This window comes from Misgurnus anguillicaudatus, chromosome 19 (genome assembly GCF_027580225.2).
Source record: "Misgurnus anguillicaudatus chromosome 19, ASM2758022v2, whole genome shotgun sequence".
Taxonomy (NCBI): Eukaryota; Metazoa; Chordata; class Actinopteri; order Cypriniformes; family Cobitidae; genus Misgurnus; species Misgurnus anguillicaudatus.
In genome coordinates, this window is record NC_073355.2 from 31,648,821 (window position 1) to 31,667,479 (window position 18,659).

Here is an 18,659-nt window from a genome sequence, read left to right on the forward strand (position 1 = left end):
TTTCGAGAGTGCATGTGTGAGGGTACAGGTTTAGCTTTACTTGTTAAGGCTATATGTCCTAACAGCTATAGTAAAACAATATTTGTGAGCCTCAAAATTAGGTTCTGCTATAAATATAGTCATGTCAACATACTTGTGTAGGGCTTACATTCAGGGATAGTGGACAAAAAATATCATAACGTTACTATGAGTTCCAAACTATACAAGGGTATTTGCGCGCGCGCGTGTGTGTGTGTGTGTATACAGGTTTGGGGGGTGCCTCTGTATAAATTATGCATTGAATCAATAAAGAGAGGAAGCCAGATAAAAAAACAAATAGTGCATTTTGTGGATGTGGAGGGCAATATATCATATAACACCCTTCAGACAGCTATTGGTCAATGGAAGCTTCGTGACTCATTAGGTTCAGTTCATTATTTGCATTTTTGATTTATGTACTCCAAACTGATCTGAGAAACAAACTCATGAACCTGGAGAACCTTGAAGAAATATTTAAAAGAAACAAAACATCTTGTTTAAGCTTACATATATGTGACTGTCCCTCTCTTTTTCTTTCACAGATCCATCTGCTCCCACTACCACCCCCCCATCTCCAATAGAGTTGAACCCCTATTTAACTGATCTGGATGTTTTATATGGCCCCAGCCCTGGAGGGGACACCACAACACCCAAAACCAGCAACCCTCACTTCATCGGCAGAGGGCTCAACGAGAACCTGATCCCCATCTACTGTTCAATCCTGGCCGCGGTTGTGGTTGGCCTGCTGGCGTACATTATCTTTAAGAGGTCAGCGAGAAACAGAGTGTTTAAACTCTAGAAAGATATAGAAAGACATAAGACATCTAAATGATTAAGGATTGTGAGAGGTGCATACACAAAGACTTACAATATCAAAAAAGCTGTAACGAAACAGACATATTATTCATACAGTATGATTTTATATATTGTATAATATAATAATAGATCGTATGAAATGCTAATATAATAATGAAATATTCAAATTATTCATGTTCGATCAGTATGCGTTTCTGTGAAATCTTAACATTTAGCTCCTAGTGAAACTGATGATGCTTTTCTTTGTTTTCATTTGCGCTGCCTGCGCATACATCTGCATGCTCCTCACAGGTGGAACAGCTGCAAGCAAAATAAACAGGCGGCTAATAATCGTGCAGCGACGGCCAATCAGACGCCATCTCCAGAGGGAGAGAAGCTGCACAGTGACAGCGGGATCTCAGTGGACAGCCAGAGTCTGCAGGAGCAGCAGGCACAGACGCAGACACAGGCGCAGGCACACACACAGCTCCATGCGGCGGAGCAGATCGGTACGCTTAAACAGTACATATATGCAAAAACACTACATGAATTCCTCATCAACAGTGTCGGGGAAAGTTACTTTTTAAAAGTAATGCATTACAATTTTAAGTTACTTCCCAAAAAAGTAACTAATTGGGTTACTTAGTTACTTTTCATGGAAAGTAATACTTTAAAGTTACTTTTGCGTTACTTTTTCCTTACTTGGCTGAGACTTGATCTCTTTTAGGCCTTGCAGGTGTTTTTTATGACTGAAAAGTTCTGCATTCGGAAATTGCATATTTCCATCGCAAAAATGTCAAGCTCTGGCCTGCAATCTTTGTTTCTGACTCAAACTGTTCCCATTCAGGCGCACAGTTCAGTTTAATTCATTACATTATTTTTTCATCGAATTGATTAAACTGAAAAGTAACTTGCATTACTTTTTAAAAAAAGTAACTAAAATATTAATGTGTACATTTATAAAGTAATATTATTATGTAATGCACGTTACTTGTAGGGGTGGTTTCCCAGACATAAATTAGCTTAAACTAGGACCAGGCCTTAATTTAATTAGGAAATATAACTAGTTTTAACAAACATGCCTTACTAAAAACATTACTTGTGTGCATTTTGAGGCAAAACAAAGGGCACTGATGTATTTTAAGATATGGACAGCTCTTACATTTATTTTAGTCTAGGACTAGTCTAATCCCTGTCATTCATCAAGATCATTAAAGCGTAACTAAACCCCTGGTCAGAGCCCGACTCCGCCCACTGGCAATATTTGAAAAATGCAAGAAAAGTGGGCAGATCCCAACGGAGATAGAGGGGACGAACTAAGCTCGTACCAAGTGTGTGGTGAGATCGTAACAAGGGCGTGGTGAGCTTGAATCTGCTTACGTCACGAGTCATTTTTTGGACTCAACATCCAATAGGAAAATTCAACTGCAGTAGCCACCGTTCAACCTGAAGAGGGCAGCACTCAGACGTTTTTACACCATATATTGCAGTATTGAAACACTTTATATCCAAATGTCAAAAAAAGTTACTAAAATCAATGATCAGCACTAATAAAGCATCATTCTTACAGATCATTAACTAAAAAAAGTTGGTTTAGGGTTTAGTTACTCTTTAACTTATCACACTGTGCGACATGGATCGTTTAAACTTGGGTACAACAGGCATGTAGACTGTACGATGATAACACAGAAGCTTCGGTGGCTGCGTCACACGTTAGCCCAACGTCACCAACATGTGCTCATGGAAAACAAATACCAGTATGCAGGTCGTAGCTGCAAACAGACTGTGCGGTGATCATGCCGAATTTCTGACACTGTCAGAAAACTATTGTAGGCTATCTTTGGATGCAAGACCGGAAAAACGGCCGTCTTTGAACCTCTCTCACTGTACGACATAGGACCACCGATAAAGAGCCACGATCACAGAAATCCAGATGATTATTTCTCAATAGCAATCTTTCGTCTGGGACAGCCAATAATCGTGTAGTGTATCCCGGCCTTTACCCACAACATTGCTCATCATCACTAAAAAGAAATGCGGTGCCATATATTTCCATCTCTTTAATAGTACATCGTTTTTATTAAAAGCCAACATGGCTGAGAATTTCAATTGGTCTCCCAACACCAACTCATAAACATTTCATATCTCACCTAGATCTTTGGCATCTATCTCACTCATCCTTTTCCATTAACTCTCATATCTTTCTTTAACGACTCAATCTTATTCACTTTGCATTACCATGTAAGGTTAGGTGCTGACCTGTCTTATCACTCAGATCTTAAAACGAACTCTCAAGTCGACAAGTTACATGCACGCTCGCAAAAACCCTCACAAACCCTAAACGTAAACTAAAAGGCAAGTGTGCTTTTCAATAATATTTAAAAGCCACGACACAGTCATTATAGTCCTGTACTACCCTTGCATGGACTGATGCTATTAGAGGAGACATGCTACCAAAACTCAACAACAAAGTGGGCTTGTTGACCTTACATGGTGTAGAGTGCAGGAGAGGATGTCAAACATCTTTACTTCGAATATATGCAGTATAGGATTGAAAAGATCTAAATGTATCAAACACTGCTTGTATGAAACACTTTCCCAAACTAATGGCATTTACGTACAGGACACGACGTATGTCCACAGCAGCATAGCAGCATCCACAGTCAGTTCACTGAGCATCTAAAGCTTCCAATCTCTAAATGCTGCATTAAACAAAACAGATTATAGTCGGTTGCTTTACATGCTGGTCATATGATCTCTTCCTGTAAGTAGGCAGAATATGCTGCATAATGCAAAGATGAACCAACCATGAGCCTCACAGATACTGCAAATAAACACAGAACATCCAACCTGCATAGACTATACAAATAAATATAATCTTTACAATTTATCCAATAATAAAGAGGTCAAGTATCAAATGGTTGTGTCTGTGAGAGAGAAAGAGAGAAAAAAGAGAGAGAGAGAGAGAGAGAGAGAGAGAGAGAGGAGGGGGAGAATGAGCATGTGCCCAAGTGAATCACTTTGGATAAAAGCACGTTCTTAATGAATAAATAAATAGCAGCAATTTCATTTGCATTTATTGTAAATGTTTCTTTGGGCCAAGGGCATTAAGTTACCTCACTGTTATAGTCTAGTCTGGATAGAAATAAAGCTGGGTAACGCTCATCTGAAACAAAGTTAAAATGTGCAATGGTTTGAGGCAAGAAACAAATCATTGGATGAATAAAATGATTTTTCAGATTTCCAACCGGATCTCACAAATTTTCGTGAAATAGTCGCGCATCATTTTTTAAAAGTTTTTTTGTGGCATTGTCACGTATTTCCACCATTTTACGTGCCCATGCCACGCATTTCTTTTCCGTGTCAGTTTCACATATTGGTTACTCAACTATTTTTCCTATTTTTAAACAATTGTCGCTTCGGTTTGGGGTTAGATTTACTGTTTGCGTTAGGATGTTACTTTAAGTATTGGTTTACACTATTTTTTCCTCTGAGGAATTTAATCTCGTCCGGATGCAAATGTCTGTGTTTGCCTGCAATATCTTTTGAAAACGCGGGTTATTTCGTGTTTTGGGCAACGTGATCTGCCGTAAGGTCTTACTAACGCGTGAGTCCCATTAATTCCGATATGGATGTTTTTTTCCCATTCGACGAAATAAAATAATTAAACGAGCTGAATATCAAAAACTGACTGGCCTCTGTAATATCATTAACTTTATATGAAACTCCGTTCAAAGTTGTTCAACTCCGGAATGGTAATGTTACTTAATAAAGATAATAAATTGTTATTAATCATTCTTCATACTTTGGGTTTATTATAAGCAGACAGTTATATAAAACACGTAGGCTAACATTACTTTAGGTGGATTTGTATATTTTATTTTGTTTTGTTAAAATTAAATGAATAAATTACACGTTCTGTAATAATTTTACATTTAAAGCAAAATATTAAACATTACAAACACTCGTATACAGAGCATGTTATCTTCTGCAAATTCCAAATGCATTAAACAGACAGTCCCATCTCTTTTCATTTTAATCCCGTCCGAATCGGTACATAAAATCACTGGGGGGACACGTTGAAACTCAAACGTCGTTTGGAAAACTAATCCCGTCCGAATAGTGCTTATTTCACGTATTTTGTGAGAACAAGCTGCTAATTTCGTTATTATACGCATACAAGTGGTTTCTGCTTCAAATTGTCATCATCACAATGTGTCTGGACATTTTCTTTATAATCTAAATAGCAATTCTCATTAAATTCTTGATACCTTTACACTTACATTTTTTACTCCATTGATACAAGAACATATTACTGTAATACAATGATTCATCCACATGCGTTTTCTCTAAAGTCCATTTCTATGCTCTGTATTTTTTCATCAGCATTTACTTGCTCTCCAGTGTCTGCTTGATGTCCCACAGGACCATAGCAGCAGATGCTTTCAGTATAACACACACACACACACACGCGCGCACGCACACACACACACACACACACACACACACACACACACAATTCAACAATGTCAGCCTGAACAGGTGTTATTGTTCCATCGGGTCTTTCTGGCAGACTCTTCTCCTTTTTTCTCACACATGGATATTGTAAACACATAGGCGCCAGATCAAAACACATCAGTGCTGTACGTCTCTCCTCGGTGTCCACACACACCGATCAATGCTCTGTGCTTCGGTTCTCCATTACAGCATGTGTCTCCAAGTAAATAACATAAAATTTAATTTTCATTGATAATTTCAAATCATTTACGAAAGGCTCATTATGTAGTCCTACTTAGCCAGACATTTGATTACAAGACATCAGTCTGGTTCCAGTAGGAACCAATTCTGGCCAAGAAACACCGATTTAGAAAGAACTGTCAACATGTAAATTGACTAACCACAGTTCATTTTGTTTTCATGTGTTATAAGAACAGATTTGTCTGAAAAAAGTTGATTTAACGATACTTGTTGACAGCAATTGTCGTCAATAAGTACACAACAAGATCAGTCTGTTTTATAGAAAACTCTGATTTTATTATATCATATCAAACATATATTTTATGTAACTTCAACTTAAAAAAATGAAGTTAAGCCCGATATACACTGTGCGATTTTAAATAGTCCTTTAGGATTGTTGCTTGTGTGATCAAGATTGTAGTTAAGTCCATGTAACACTGTATGATCTCAGTTTCCATCAATGTCAGACTGTACAAGTTTAAAGACTTTTAAAAATCAGACGCATGCAAACGTAGTTTACGTCACCGATTGGCGGCGGCAGTGGCGAAGCCAGAAATGTTCAAGTGGGTGGGCCTCTATAAAACAGGGTGGGCAAAGCATATGTACATAAACTGGGGACGTGCACAACAAAGTTTTTACGCTCGTGGCCGGCGTATGTTTTTTTCCTAATGGAAGCGCAGCGTTTTTCAAAACAGCCAGCAGCTGTCCATTTTTTCCGCGCTGTGCTTCGCCACTGGGCGGTGGCTGGGCGAACATACGCTGAAGCGAAGGCTAGCATACAGTAACAACTTCTAACGTTTATTTTAATAATTCAATTAAGTTTATTGAAAATCATCAATATTTGAAGGAGACGAGTCCCTGGCATTTGTATTTCCAGCGCGTATGTCCACCTGGCTCTTTTCGACTGGCTCATTTGTCTGCGTTTGTTGTTGTTGCACTAATTGCGTCATCGGGTTCTATGCTTCTATTGGTTCTGCCGGTTGTCGTAGGGAGATGTCACAATATTTCTGACACTGCCAGAATTTTGTCGGAGGATAATTTTGATCGCAACGGTCATTAATCGGCTGTCTGTGAACATGTCAAACTAGCGATCAAAGATGGCAGATTTTAGCCTAGGATTCCAGGAATCTTTCAAAATGTGTCTCAGACAGCTAAATCGTGGCTGAAATCTCACAATGTGCACTGGGTTTAAAAAATGTCAACTTGTTTTTCTAAGTGATGTTAACTTATCACAAGTCAAAACTTAAAAAAATAAGATTGAATTTTCAAAAATTTACTTTGTTGGGCTATATGGTCCCAGTAAGAAACTTCCATTGACAAGCATTGACAAATTGTGTGTTTAGTTTATTTCAAATGCTCATTAAAACAACCAGGTGCCTAAATAAACAATTTAATTTACTAACTACTTCCCCATCTACTGTACAGAAGCCATAAAAATGTTCATACAGCCAGTTTTGTGTGCCGTATGCATCACACAGTCAGTAACTGGACCGCATGCGTAACATGCGCTGGTCGGACAATCTGACAGCCAGAATGGCTCATTAGCAGGTGTTGTAGGACGAATCGCAGGCCCAGACCTACAGAAGCACCCGCGACTGCTTTTCTGATGTACCAACAAGCTTTTAATAAGCATCAGCCTCAAACGTTCGCTGCTGCTGCTACCGCCGGAAGCCATTAATACTTCCAGATGACCCAGGTGGTGTGTTCAAAAAAATGGTGTGTTTGTTTTGTTTAAGAACAGATAGCTGGGCCACTAATGGGACAACTTGTTGAAGCACCCAAGAGACCAGTAAATATAAGCCTGTAAAATCAGCACTTCCTTCCTTTCTTTTTGTGTTTAGTTAACCTGGTCTCTGGTGTATGATGCTGTCAATTTAGAATGACAAAGAATTCTATTAGTTTGGGTAAATCTGCCGTGTCAGTAGTGCCTTGCAAATGTCCCAATGCAGAATCCAGTATACAGTTAGCTATGAAATATCACTCTTTCATCCTTTTCTCTATCTTTGTCCTTTTCTGGTATCTCTCCTTCACAAGATTCAGTTCTAGGGGGTGGATGGATGGATGGATGGATGAATGGATGAGTACATTTAAAGGATGTGAAAGGGTATTTAATATTTAACATAGTCTATGGTTTAGGGACTTGTGGTCTTACTGGCCTACATTTTGCTGCACATCTTGCAGTGTCTCTCTCTTTATTTGTCCATACTGTCTAACATCTATCAGGAGTCTGAAATTGTGTTAAAAAAACGTAAAAATCATATAAAAATGAGTTAAACTATGTGTATATACAGGTTTAAAACTCAATATTGATTCTTTTCATGCTTTCAAGCATGTCTGCAAACAACAATGCCAAATTTTCATGCTCTATTTCTTATACAAATATACTTTACAAAATTTGTTTCCATCTAAATCCCCCATTTCCTCTTCTGTCAGCACATTTTAGTTTCAAGCCTTGTACGCTAAAGAGCTCTTCTCTTAAAGGAATAGTTCACAAAAAAACATGTTTTCATTATTTACACATCCTTATTTATTCTAAAACCATGAATTTTATGCAGTGCCGGTCCTAGATGCTGGGGGGCCCTAAGCAAAGCTTTGTGAGGGGCCCTCTGTCAGTGCATTCAGACCCTGATAGCACACATACATCTCGGAGACGTTTATTTGATGTCTGCGTTTACATCTGCAAGATGTCTTATTTAGATTGTTTTCTCATCTGCAATACGTCTGTGAGACGTCTCCTAAAAGATGTCATATAGACATATTGAAGATGTCTGCAAGACGTTTTTGATTTAGAATGTATGTAAAGCAGCTCTTTTCCTTTTAAGATGTTTTTACACACCAGCAGAGGCGGACAGAGTACACAGGTTCATTACTTGAGTAAGAGTACAGTTACCCCTTGCTAAATTTTACTCAAGTACAAGTAAAAGTACTGCAGTCAGATGTCTACTCAAGTAAAAGTAAAAAGTACTTGTTTTTAAATGTACTTGAGTATCAAGAGTACAAGAGTACATTTTTAAATTTTGCATTACTACTGCCACAGTGCACATTGAACCATGTGAGATGATTGACTGCTGTACAGCAAATGATAGAGCTCTGAGGTCAAATCTGACACAAATCAGGAAGAGGAGACACACATCTCACTCCGTTCGCTCTTTGAGCTCTTCAGATCGCATAATTCAGTGGAAAATGAATAGAAATCTTATTCTGTAAGATTAAAAATTTTACTAACATGTGATAATTAATCATTATTTCTTCAGATATGCGCACCATTGTACTAATAGCCCTGGCGGATTCTGTATATTTTATGTATTTGAATACAAATAAACCGGAGAAGACGAAAATAAATTTTAATGATTTCTATTCAAAATAACGAACATTTCAGATTAATTATTTTGCACTCCTGGCATAAATTAAGAAATTAATGTCACTGCAAACCATTTTAATAACAAACAGCGGTCAAATGTCGAAGCTTGTCTTGTGATGCTGAGTTTGTCCAGATCAAGTAAGAGTGTGATGTTTTGAAGAGTAATGAATTTTGAACAACAATAATCCGGGATCACCAGCGATCCCTGCCGCTCTCAAGGGTTTAAATTTTTGTAAGCGATGATGAAGCTCTGTTTTGGTAAACACAGCAAACACTTAAAGCGAAAACTATCATTAACTTGTTTAGAAAATTAAAATAGTCTGGCGAGGTGGAGCCACGGGTTGTCACATTCCCAGGATGGACCTGCTGTGTCTTCATTCATTGTTTCGTCCATGATTTCTTTTCTTATCTAAATCTGACTATTGGAACTTTGGCGGAAAGGCTGATTGGGATAGCTGATAGGCTGTCCCAATCAGTGGCGCCTGCACAATCCAATCACATTTGAGAAAAGGGAAACAACAAATTGAGGGTTTCTGAGATTTTTTTCCCCCCTTTTTTTAGAAGTAACGGGTACTCACGGTTATGGATAGAAATGTAGTGGAGTAAAGAGTACAATATTTGCCTCTCAAATGTACTTGAGTAAAGTCATGAGTACTCCCCAAAAATAATACTCGAGTAAAGTACAGATCCCTCAAAATTGTACTTAAGTACTGTACTCAAGTAAATGTACTCCGTTACTGTCCGGCTCTGCACACCAGATGTATTCCAGATCTCCAGATCTTTACCAGACATCTTACAGACGTACCTGTGCTATCTAGGTAACTAACCACATAGTGTATTATCTTATAGCTGTATATTATTCCCATATGCACATTACTTTGAAACCCTGACTGATAAACTTGCTTGTTGTGAGAAGCACTAAAAAATTAACCTGATCTAAATGAATGTAATGAATCAAAATAAATTAAATATTAATACATACTGTTAATACACAGGGGTTAAATTGGGATTTGTTATGTGGGGGGGGGCTCTGTGGGGAGGGGTACTTCGAGGGGTAACATGTTCAATACTGATGACAGCAAAGCCACTGGTGTGTGTCAATGACATTCTGGACCTCTGATAGGATTTGATAAGTTTCAGCTTTAGAGCATTTCACCCGTAGAAACATTAATCTTTATTGAAAGTGCGTCATATTTGTAGTCGAAATGTAACATACATTTAGAGTTTGGTGCCTATTTTACAGAGAAAATGAGTGTGGGTAGTCTCACTCCCTCAACAAAGACATTGCACTTCCTGCTTACAATGATGCAAAATGATGATTTTTTGCATCATTGAAAGAAGGAAGTGCAACACTGAAATCTGTATTTCTCCTGTCTCAGCGGCAACTGAGGATATGATGCATGACCATTCAAAAACATGACTGGGGTTCTAACTATACAAAGCTTAAGACAACTGGGTGAAGTGTCCCTTTAAAGCTGTCACAGAGGTTGACCCCAAATATTTTAAAAATAGTGTCTGATTTTAAATATTGCAAATCTATGAGTTTGACACTCTATATCCATTTGTTGCACATGTCATTATGCACAATTGATCAAACTTTAAAGGAAGTTAAAAGAATCAATCTCCTTAAATAATTCTAGGCATAAGATGCCCAAAAAGACTCAATTAACAAGATAAGGTACAACACACAGTACTGTATCAGCAACATGTCTTATAAATTAACCAGATTCTCTATGCTGGTCAGCAGCTAAAACAATCATATATTTAGGTTTGATTTGTGTAATCAAAATACATTATTTTATTAAACTATACAATGAGTTATATCCAGTGTTATCCAGTTTGTAATTAAACAAGTGACATATACTTTAATCCTTTACAAATTTCAAGTCTTCTAATAAGTTTTCTCGACGTGGGCACCATTCTTACCTCTCTCTCTCTCTCTCTCCCTCCCTCTCTCTCTCTCTCTCATGATGTCAAATTATCCTGCGCGAGAGCGCGTTCTTGAAGTTCAAAGGGAAAAGCGCGTGTTTTCGCGGCAATTGCGTCACCCAATTCGCGTCATTTGCATCGCCCCATGTTAGGACGCGTATGGATGCGTCTTTGCATTGACTTTGTATGTAATCTGCTCGCGCAAATCCTTTATCTTGTTCCCTTGCTTCACGTTTTTTCCCCTTTATTCTGCCCCAGACGGATAGCTTTGTTTTAAATCAATGGTGGGCATATAATATGCGCATCGTTACCAAATCACCCTTCTGCGTCATTCACGCAGCCGTTTCTAAATTTGAAGGCTGCAGCCTCCGGATGTCGCATATGCGCGCTGCATACGTCATCAAGCCTGATTTATTTAAGTTAAATGAGCATTTCATTTGCAAGTCATAAACATAATATAACAATTAACCATTAACTAAGAATAATAGTCAACATTATAATTGTTAATATTCTGAAATACGTTTTTATGACGCATATGCAGCCTACAGATGTGACCTCTAAAGGCTGCAGCCTTCGGATTGAGAAACTGCCTGCATGTTGTCCGACTATATCACTGATTTAAGAAATCATCAAGTATTTTTAAAAACCCGCATAAATTCGAAAGTTTGCAAATTATTTAAATTATAGCATCTTGTTTTCATTAAACATAATAATAATTTTTCTTTGATATAATGGTTTTAAATAATTCTGAAATCAAGGGGGCCCTCTAGTGGTGCGGGGCCCTATGCAAATTGCGTAGTTTGCGTATAGGAAAGACCGGCACTGATTTTATGTATGAAACACAAATAAAGACATTTTAAAGGAAATTAACCCTGTTTTTGTCAACAAGCAGTTATTTGATTAACAAAATGTACAATTTTGGGTGAACTATCCCTTTAAGATACATTTCCATCTTCCTATTCACATTGGTACAGTTAAAGCTCTTTCTGTATGTGGGTGTTTCTTTCGCATTACAAAACAATTAACGAGTCAGAGACAGTCCATTGTCTATTGTTTAGGTGACTTATTGTGTGCAGATTATTGTTGGACCCCATATAAGCGTATCAGCAGATAATGTTAAAATGATGTTTGCTATTGCCTACGCACACTTTCTTACACGCACATGCTCTCTTCTCCATCTGGTTCTCTCTGCTGTGTGCTACAGTAATACACAGTCGCATGATCAGAACTATCCTCTGCAGACCAAGAGAATGTGATTTCAAAATACCACATACCCCACTAAGCATACTTAAATGTAGGACGCTTCTCGGGGGACACAAGAGCGTAGCGTTTCCATGTACAGTGTGCACTATTTCTCAAAAGGAATCACATACAGTGCCACATGTTTCACCATAAACTTATAAGCAGAACCTGAGAGACCAGACCTGCTGATAATCCCTTCTCATGAGACAAAATCTTTTTTTTTTTTTGCTGTGTTAAAGAATGTGTAAAGCTACCGACAACATCTGCTACATGCTCTCGATTACCACAGACAATAAGTTTAACTCCCTAGGTTAATATAAAGCAGAGGTCCCCAAACACCGCAATAACGTCCTGAAAATAATTCTTATAGCTACGAAATAGCTTATTCGGGTGTTAAACAACAGAATTTTACAGCGATTGTGGCATCATGATAAATATAAACTCTTTTCTGCAGTAACCATATTTTAACCGGTGCACGTTAAGAAGGAGCCTAAACATTTAGTTCTGTGTCAATCATCATTAAAATCATATGGTAAACTGGAGTCTCCGTGCCTCCGTTCACAGCCGCAATTTTTCTGGCATCCCTCCTCCTTTTCATCTCCTTCACTGTTCATTTTTTCTTCTTCTGTTCTGTTATTTAAACTTGGGGTTCGAGCCCGACCTAAGGTTCCAGCTGCCTTCAAGAACAGCAAGTTCGTTTGCCATTAATTATTAAGATTAAATGGGACATTTTGCAAAGGATGATTTTCAGCACTTTGTTCAAACAGTACCTCAGCACCTCCCAGTCCACTATTTTTTTTTAAGCTGAAACCGCTCCGTGGTGTATAAAAGGTTGGGGACCCTGATATCAAAGAAAGGAAAATTATGTTTACAATGACACTTCTAATAGGAATCTATAAGGGTGAATCAACTTCAGGGTAAGGCTAAGGAGCGATTTACACAGAATGTGTTCATTTGATCATTTTTCCTTTTAAACATGAGCTAGATGGACATGATTGGTGCTCGTCTTTTGCAGCGTCGCACTTTAAACACAGTGTCAAGCTAATGAGTGTCAGTTTTAGTACAGTGGACCTATCAGAAAAGCCTGGAGTCGGGGCATGCGTTGCAGGTTTACATTCAGGCCGTGCTCTCACATTTAAGAACGTAACGTGGTCTGTCCCTACAGAATCTTAAAATGCGAAACCAAATTTAAATATTTTTTTTCCAAAACCTCAAAAGTGCCTCCTGCCATGTAGCAACAACCTTTAAGCATAAACGCTCCCCATACATTTATAAAAAACAGCTATACGTGCAGAAACTAATGTTAATTTTAAAATAAAGCAGGCATAGTGTGATTTGGCATGGCAGCCAAAAATAATAAATAGCCATTGCCTTACCTAATAAAGCAAAATTCTGCGTTTGGACCTCGCATATCTGTTAATTATGTCTTCAATGTTTAATGCTGTTGTTGCGTCGACTGCAAACTTGAATTTGACGCTATACTATACCTACGGTCATTACCCCACAAGCATGTACCGGATATGTGTCATAAAATATAAATTAAATATGAATTAAATAATTTTTTTAAGACACACGCGTATTTATTAACGTAAACACAATTTGATTTAAAAACACTGTAATTTATTAATTGTATAGCCTTTATAAAAAATGTAAAATTAATTACAACATTGTTTGGATTCTGGGACAGAGACTTTTTTTACCAACAGATGTGAGCAGTATTTTCATGTAAAAGCAGCAGAAACAGCTGCCTTACCGATAGTGATATGTGTGGAAGAAATGTACAGCGATTCAAACCTTAATACCTAATCACTAGAGCGGTGTTATTTAAAATGATAGTACTGCAGTGATAATCAACACTCTAAAAAATGCTGGGTTATTTTTAATCCATGAGTGGTCAACAAGGGACAAGCCCAGCTGCTGGGTTAAATTGACCCAGAAAGTTTTAATATTTGATCCAACAATGGGTTAAAACAACCCAGAAGTTTGTGTTGAAACAACCCAGCATAGCTCTAAAAATGTTAATGTTAATCAGCCATGCATTAAAATGACCCAGCATTTGGGTCATTTTTAACCCAACAGTGTGTTTCTTTTCAAAAGTGACCCAACCCTGGGTAAAAACAACCCAGCATTTTTTTAGAGTGAACGGGTTAGGTTTGTCCCTTTTTGACCCAGCGCTGGATCATAGTTAACCAATATAAAGAAACCCAAATTGGGTTGTTTTTAGCCCAACAGCGGGGTAAATATAGGACAGAACACGTGCTGGGCTAACTTGACCCATCAAAGTGGGTTATTAATTTTAATCCAGCAAATGGGTTGTTTTTTAACCCAAAGGATGGTTCCATTTTTATTTAAACATTGGGCTCATTTTACTTTATAAATGGGCTAATATTATTTATTTATTTAAAAATGTAAAATACACCACATTAAAAACATGCCAACATGATATCCCCTTTACTTTTTATTAACAACATTACATGTGCTATATCACACACGCAAATATTAGTAAATCACATTGCAAGCATCATTTAAATACTCCCAGAACTTTTGCGTCTGAAAGGGAAACTCCTAGAAATGCAATAAGGTCAGTAGGGAAAATAACTAGACGACACCTTTTCAGCACTAATTATCCACTGAGCATCTTTAGTAAATCCAGACAGTCGCCAAAATTTATTTAACGCCAAAATCTGGCCCTATGAGTTGAAACAACCCAGGTTTTTGGATTAAAACAACCCAACATAGGTACATATAAATGACTGTTTGTCTATATTCTACCCAACAATGGGTTAAAACAACCCAGAATTTTCAGAGTACTTTGTGCATTTAACATTAGGACAAATTCAGTCTACAGCGTTTGATTTAAGTCCCAGCTTTTCAATTGACTGCTCTTGGCACCTCTGACCTCTACGAGCAAATACGTGCAATTTTGGACTAAATTGTGCTAATTACGCAGTACACTCTGTTTTCCCAAAGGATGCTTAGTGAATCTTCTTTATAGGCAATGATGTCATTGACAAGACAGAAAAGTTGTTTTTTTCCACAAATGGCATAGCTCTGAATTGGTCCAGACACAAAACGGCACCTCAGAACTCAAAGCCTACTTGCAGCATTCCGGAACTGTTTCCATGGCACCTCACAATTGACAACAGATTGAAGGGTTAGTGGGAAAATGAGGCATTTGTGTCTCCGGCTGAATGTAGTAGTGATTGCAGTTAAATGGTTAGGGCAGGCAGAGGGGATCAGGGAGCTCAGAGCTCCAGTGGGAGCCTGTTTGCCTCAAACTGCCTAAAAACGAAAGCTGTATGTATTTAGAGGACCATTTGGACTTGGCCCTTTCATTTCAATCCAGATGAGAAGAGAGAGAGAGACAGAGTCAGTAAGCACACAGAGAGAGTAATATTTCTCTTTAAATTGTCAGTTTAATGCACATCACGGCTAAGAATTAATATGTACAGGATATACATAGGCCTTGCTTCTATAATGCCTGCTTCATGTTGCCATTCAAAGACTTAATAATTAAAATTTCTATTAAACAGTTATCAATTCATTAAATTGATAGCATGTGTTCCTGTAGCTCAGATGGTAGAGCAATACTGATAAACATAAAGCTTGAATGCACCGTATGTGGTTGTTTGCCTTATGCGTCAGATTACACATTCAATTTTCTGCTTTTTTGGTTTTATAAAAAATATTTTGGAGCATCTAACACGACCCCTACCCTGAACCCAAATACATAAAACAACAAGTAAAAGTACAGTCATGGGTATGGCGCTACTAATATTTTCTTTTTCTCTCTCTTTCTCTAGTGGTGCGAGTGGACGGAGGGGTTCAACCTGACACTCCTCCACCTCAGGCCTAACTGGTGAGGAACAGAAAGTTACGTGACCAATGATGGAGGTGGGACGAGAGGTTGGAGTGAAGGAAACGACAGCAGGAGGAGAAAGGAGGAGCGAAGCCATAAAGGGTGTTCGGCCAGGGAGGCCAAGACTTTTTTGAACCCAGCACAGACAATTCTTTGACAGGCCGGGTCATCTGCACCAATGGAGATGTCTTCAACAGTCTGGCCTAAAGTAGCTACTACTTCATAAACATAGCAACCCCAAAGCGAGTTTGCAGTGTAATGTATACCGAAGCCCAGTTCAAACCTCAGCAACCACGAACTTGAATGTTTAAAGTCTACGGGGTTTCGCAAATGTTTCACCGTGACCCAGTGACACGAACTCTGGATCTCTTTGGCTTTCCGAGAGGATGTAGAGACGGCCGTCACGAGTTTCATGGATATCACGTTATTTAGCAACTGCACCACGATTCCTCCACCCGGGGCCTTTTGCTTGATTTAATAAGGATTTAGTTTTTGCCTTATCTTTGAAGTATTAATAGATTATGTCTGTAACATCAAGGCCTTTTATTTAATCAGAACTTTTTCCTTCCAGGTGTGTATTAAAACTGAGGGAGTGGGTGGGTTATGCAGTTAGCGCGTAACTGCTGTTTGAAAGCAGCTGATCTCAGGTCAGCGTTTATGGGCAACATCTCGCGCCTGTGACATTTTGCTGACCTTTACTAAAGTAATGACTCAGATCTATACATAGCTCTGGTTCCTTTTCTCCCTTTCAAACTCTCTGCGACAGCCACTTCTTTATAAAAACACACGCACATAGCGTGTCATGTTTCATGCCTTTGCTCACGCTAGTGTAGGTTTCTTTTCGTGAGTGTAGGCTCTTTAAAAATAAAAATGCAAACAGAGAGAAGAACCGAACTAAGAACGCTGACTAACATTGGGATCATTACAAAGGAGACCAAAATTGAAATACTGAGCATTTTCAGACCATCCAGTATATGCAGAGGTAACCAACGTTTGGTATTCAAGGCCGTTTTTGGATGGGTTACAGTGTGTCCTGAATAGAGATGGCCATTATAAAGAATTTCCAAATTCACATTCCATTTAACAATTCTTATAGTATTCCTATTACATAAGTATTACTATATACTCAAAATCAATGAGCCAATAATTTTGATCTACTAAACAAAAATACTAAACAAAAAACATATTTTGATAACATATTTTAATGTTTTTCTTCAAATTAAAGATCCACTTATTACTACGAAACGCTGCAAATGTGTATCTTTAACTACAAAGGCTATCATATATTCTATGATTCAGTAGTTATGCTGATTTATAAGACCTGACTGGATAGGAAATGTTGCTGGGACTCATTAGCCAATCAGAAATAAATACAGGGCCAATCCAGATTAGGATTCCTCGACTACATCTTATAAACCTTTTCACTCTTATCATTCATTCATTCATTCATTGACTCCCACTGTAGTTTGTAATGAGTCATTCTCTCTCTTTTGTCACCACGTCCCCCCCTTCTCAGGCTGTTTCTGTCTCTAGTCAGTTCACTCTTGGCTAAATGATTCATTCCATAAATGCTGAGAAACAGACATGTGCATCAGATGCTGTAATGTGGTTTGAATCACCCGTCTCAGCAGTCCTGTGCTGGAAGCAGTTATATTCATGTTACAAGAATGTGAAAGAGAGCCGTTTCACCCCACTGTCCTTGGCCTGGACTAGATGAATTACAGGGCAGACCTGTCGCCAATCCAGCAGAAAAATAGACACGTATTAAATACTTCCATTAAAAGGTGAACTTACACAACACAGACGACTAAAAAACACTTTGCATTGTAGCAATCAAAGCAATTACCTTTTAAAATAAGTCACGGGAGGTCTAAACATGTAAACACTGGACCCAAAGCCAGAAGTACTAAAAATACTTCTTCCTGTTTTCCTTCCATCCACTGGGATATTACGCTAGTACGTAAATAGACATTAGGGACCCAACGGAGAGGGAATCCACAACAAATCCACACACACAGAACACCTAATGGACTGTCTTTCGTTGCATTCCTAATGTGCTTACTGCCAGGCTCTGGAATAAACATGAGAGGCATTAGTGAGACATTCCTGTCAGGCAGCTGGTAATTACCCCTGAAGGTTTCAGTCTCTTTTTCCCACTCTCTCGGGGATCTGTTCTGCTCGGCATCCCTTCCGTGGAGCTCCTCTCCGTTCTGGGACTGACCGTGCTTTACTGCACTCAGTAATGCAGTAATATTGCTATCAATGATATATCTACAGGAAATCACTGTTTGATTTGATTTCATCAAATATTTGAATTGAATAAGACATCCATAGCCATCCTAAACTGATACTGTAGCCGAGTTCTGGAAATGGCAGATGGATTCTAGGTGGTTGACAAGGAATCATTTGATAAAAATAACCTTTAAGATACAGTAGTAAGTTGACCAGCATGTCCCAAAACTCCATCAGGTCCATTACTTTTGTGGCAGTCACGGACTGATTTACATTGTGCTAATGTATAGATCAGTGCATCTTTTTTGGCCGGAACGTTGTCGAGATCGCGTTTTGTAACGCTTGAGTAGCGTGCATTTCCCCGACGTAGTGCTTTCTATTAAATCACACTGTGCAGAAAATCGTTGGCTTCTAAAGGTGCTGGCATGCTAGCGTTTAATGCGCTTTATAGGTTCAGCGTTTTCCTCATGGGGCACTTCACTGATG

At 38.4% G+C, this 18,659-nt stretch overlaps 1 protein-coding gene across 1 annotated transcript in view; it reads left to right on the plus strand.

The window, feature by feature from the left end:
- The window catches only part of ngfra (nerve growth factor receptor a (TNFR superfamily, member 16)), a 45,791-nt gene extending 27,472 nt beyond the window's left edge, over nt 1-18,319 (plus strand). Inside the window, exons 4-6 of the mRNA XM_055194422.2 lie at nt 561-786; nt 1,126-1,322; nt 15,886-18,319. Of these exons, the coding sequence (XP_055050397.2) occupies nt 561-786; nt 1,126-1,322; nt 15,886-15,938 (476 nt within the window). The 3' untranslated portion in view covers nt 15,939-18,319. The remainder of the gene's footprint in view (nt 1-560; nt 787-1,125; nt 1,323-15,885) is intronic.
- The last annotated feature ends 340 nt before the right edge of the window (nt 18,320-18,659 follow it).